The sequence below is a fragment of the Fibroporia radiculosa genome, assembly GCF_000313525.1.
Source record: "Fibroporia radiculosa TFFH 294 genomic supercontigs, scaffold3490, whole genome shotgun sequence".
NCBI classification, from domain to species: domain Eukaryota; kingdom Fungi; phylum Basidiomycota; class Agaricomycetes; order Polyporales; family Fibroporiaceae; genus Fibroporia; species Fibroporia radiculosa.
The window spans coordinates 115-4389 of record NW_012133685.1 but is presented as its reverse complement, the minus strand read 5'-3'; the positions used below and the strand labels follow the sequence as shown (position 1 = coordinate 4389).

General features: G+C 48.0%; 1 protein-coding gene across 1 annotated transcript; it reads right to left on the bottom strand.

Annotated features, from left to right (window-relative positions):
* Positions 1-415: 415 nt before the first annotated feature.
* Positions 416-951, bottom strand: FIBRA_08827 (uncharacterized protein; the record flags this gene model as incomplete). Its single annotated transcript, XM_012330445.1, has 2 exons — positions 416-792; positions 855-951. The coding sequence occupies 2 exons, from the start codon at positions 949-951 to the stop codon at positions 416-418; spliced, it is 474 nt and encodes a 157-aa protein (XP_012185835.1).
* Between the last annotated feature and the right edge of the window lie 3324 nt (positions 952-4275).

Below are 4275 nucleotides of genomic sequence, written 5' to 3'. Positions count from 1 at the left end.
AGGCAAACGTTGTTCCCAACAGCATCCTGCGCGCGTCCTTGTGCTTCCACGAAGCTTCTGTGCGTGACTGCGTTGTTCTGTGGTCCGCGGCCGAGACCCGCCCCTCGCCAGACGTAAATTTGACAGCATCCGCGCCCTAGCTCCGATCAAGCCTATGTAGTGCGCTATCGTGCGTCTGATGCTACAGCGTGCGTCGCACTTACTTACTGGGACGGGAGCTCGGGCCCTGCTACCGGACGGGGAACCCGGTGCTCAGGTTCTCCAGGCTCCCCATGTTTCTCCACGGCAGCGGTGCGGCCTGATCGCATCGGTCAAGTGCGTACTTCGAACGATCCGCTGCGAGCACGCATTTACCTATCTCTTGGTCCTTCTCGGAGGATAGCACCACCCGACTTGGGAGCTCAAGAGATGGATGTCAGGCGACATGTCGTTCCCCGCTCTGCTTGCCCCACTTCCCACCCCCATCCTGAACCCGCTTGACAGAGACACCGTGCAGGGCACTCGACGCTGGTGCTCGCCGTACGTGCCGAGGAGTCCCGCGACATGCAGGCGGCCAACCCTTGGGATCCAACACTGGACGGTTAGGAGACCAGACTGGGCCACGAAAAAATACTGCTCGGCCGTCGTTGACCCTCCCTCGCCACCGCCGCTGCCAGCTCCAGCGATCCACCACTAGTGAGAGGGCGCCGCGCAAGACAATCGGGACCGTGACCAGGGGCGCAGGCGCATCAGACTCTGGGCGACAGATCGTGATGCGCACCGCGTGCGTTTCAGGCACGGCCGGCCTGGCGCCTGCGTCCGGCGGGGCACCCTTCAGCCGTCGTTGAGCTCCAGCTGGGGGGATGCTGTCCCACAGCCACCTCCTTCGGCATACGACGGGCCAATTTCCAGCTTCCGTCGTCTCTCGTCGTCTCTAAAGCGCGGGGTAGATACGGACTTGGGAACCTGCATCGTATCGCTCCGCGTCCGCCTCAGCTTGGCAGGCGGACGAGTTGTCGACGTTGGCCGCGTGAATACGCTCCGGGTGGCTATCTAGACAATGATGCCGAAATTCAACTCAGAGCGCGCGGGGAATAGCGTCCATTTGTATTCTGCATTCTATCTTGTTCTAGTTGATCGGACAGGAGCTCATCTCAGCATACGAAGCCATCCGACATCTCGACGAACACCGTCCACGTTCAGCTCGCGCAGTGCACACTCTGTCATTCTCGGAATTGTCAAGCAATATACGCCGCCGTGCCGCGCAAGACACGGAGCGTCGTCTGCAGGATTGCTCAATCTCGACCTTGAACTTGCGCTAGTGTCTGAGGAGAGGTCATCGCGGTCGAGCACGTTTGGACAGGGGGATTGGTTCTTGTGCATTGGTGCGCCAGCGATAATGCTACGAGAGTGGAGCGCGTGGGGGATGGATGATCGTTCGTTCGGATGTGCAGTGAGTCGCCGTTATAAGGATGCGCACCAAGTACACAATCCGCTTCATACTCGATTGGAGGGCATTGCAGTACGGTTCTCAATGCTCACAGCCTCGCCATGTTTGATAATAAAGGCAAAGACTGCTCTTAGTCGCGGCCGCGCCGTTCTCGTGAGATGAGCAAAGTGGGTTCCTCGAACCCATATACGATGTTGCGTGCACAAGGACGAAAGTACCCTCAAAATGTATATGCCGCTTCGTGACGGGCGATCAGCAAGTTGCTGCATGGCTTCATCGTGGTTTTAGGCGAAGATGCAGCAAGGCATGGCGAATTGAGAGCGAGTCGAGAGACAAACTTCAAGATCGTGCGAGATGAGCCAACATAGTGACTCGGGGTGTACGGCGTAATTGACACTTCCTCCTCGATCTCTTCTCCCTGCGCCAGCAGAATTAATGGCCGTGCGCGTGGCGCTGGAGACACTTCTGTTACTAGGTATATATCTATGAGATTTCTCAGTTGCTTTGGAGAGACGTTTCACATGCAGGATTGGTGCGGCGGCTGCGGCGCCTTCGGATGTGAGCTGAGGTCGGGTTGTGTGCACTGGTGACTTCCAGCAGCGCCAGCACGAGACTATGCGGATGAGCGGCCTGAGATTCTGCATGGTAAGCATCTGCCCATTGTTTTTGCTGGGCTCAACACTGATCTGAACGCGGTCGAAGGCAGTGATAAATGTTGAGCTCGCTACTAGAGCACAGCCTGGTATACGAACATATCATCTTGGTTGGAGAGGTCCGATTTGGGTGATGTACAGATCCGAAAACAATCTATGCTGTAATGATAGGTTGGTCAACTATTTGTCGTGATCCAAGTTTCATGAAATGCGGAAGTGAACATCTCGTGAGTGCGCTACAGTATGGATCTCGTGTCCACTCTGACGATTATGCAATGGCTGTCTGCTCAGGGCCATACTCACTTCTTCGTTTGATTCTGATATGGATATACCGCTGCGTACCAGTCAATGGTGGGCAGACCTGCCTGGTCAAATCCAAGTCGGAGACTTCGGATATGTCTGGAGTTTCAAAACAAGAAACGAGTGATCAGCTGCGGAGCGCACACGTCCTCGGCTTGTTCCCGAGCTTCGTCTCTGTGTCTGTGAGGTGTCCCCTCAGTTGTTTTCAGATGAGAACTAAGACCTGTTGCACATTGAAGCCGCCATCTCTATTTGCTATGCCATCTGAATGTTGTCACTAATTCTCACGTCTCCACTGTGGCTCTGGTGTGTCTGCATCCATGGACCAATATCTATGATGCTTGAACAGGACTAAGTACAGCCTTCTCTGATAGATGTGCCCTGTCAAATGTGATCCTGACCATCGTGAGGCTCCTGAGCTTAGCAATCATTAAGTCATTGGAGCTGCATGCTCGCGACAATTTGATGGGTTTATGCTTGATTCAACTACGCAACTGATGGTGAATCCATTTATTGGGTCAGATTATGTGTCTGCACTGTTTGTCTTGCTAGTGCACCTTGTTGAGATATTGCAGCAATACTCAATATATATACTTGCTCCAATTACATTTATAGTCTCCAAGTATAACAAGCTATATAACTGAGAGTTAAGGCTATATGTGGTGCACTGCCATTGGTATAGAAATTCAATTGTCTCATCAGCTCATCTAAGCATTGATGTACTTGACAATAGACCATATAATCTCAATTCTAGTTGGCTGATGTACAGTGTGTAAATTATGTTGGTTGTGGCTGTAAGGATAGAAACATTCAGGAGTTGCTACCATCAGCCTGTAGCTTTCTGTTTCTGATAGAGCCATGCTATATATAGAGTAAATCTACATCAATGTTATATTCAAGTGAGTTGAGATGTTCATTAGAAATATATATATGTAAGACCTGTTTGTGCAAATGGATCTACTCAACAACTACCTGCCAGTGCTACCACTATGTCTAGCTTGTCACCTGAGAAAGAAATTACAGAGGAATACTCACAAATGTATGTATTCAGTTAGTTTATACTAGTATCTTGGTTCACTTTATTCAAGTTTCACTGGTACCTTAGTGATAGCATCTGCCATTAGCAAGTATCAAGATTATTTTATATTCTGATATACTAACACAAAACAATACAGGCCTTGCAGTATATGATTCAATGTTAACATTTAGTACTGAGATCAAATTGTTCTGGAACTCAAGAAAATATGGATGGAGCACTATTCTGTTTGCTATAAACAAACTGATGGTTGTTAGTTTTATCATAACTGAATTATTTCAGTTCATGCCATTGTACAATTCACAAGTAAGCTCAAGTATAGGCTTGCTTACTGATATCTTACAATATATTTACAGATCAGGTTTGTATTTCTCATAGCTGATATCTTTGTATAACTAAATAGCCAACTTGCAGTGCTTGTGTAATTGGGTCAATATTAACATATGTGGTCAACCTATCTAATTTTCTGCTAGTAGCAGGTAGTGTAGATATCTAGCTGTTATATCAAGTATGTAAAGTTGACTTACTATGCAGTAATATCTGGTCTTCGTGCATATGCTATCAGTGGCAAAAATATAAAATTAGCAGCTATTACACTTCTATTTGGTGCAGTGCCTATAGGAACTAATATGGTATGCATCGCTATTTTTTTAATCATTTTGATGAATTTGATAGAGTTGTATAGTTTTTATGTATTCAAATCTCATTTATAATCCAAGCATTTCCACTCAATACCACTTGTATACTATTGGTATATATCAGTGCTAATACACTTACTAGGTAAGTTTATTGCTATGAAATTGCATCTTACTAATAAATTTACAGCTGTATGTTTTTTGGGTTCTTTAAAGTGGTAT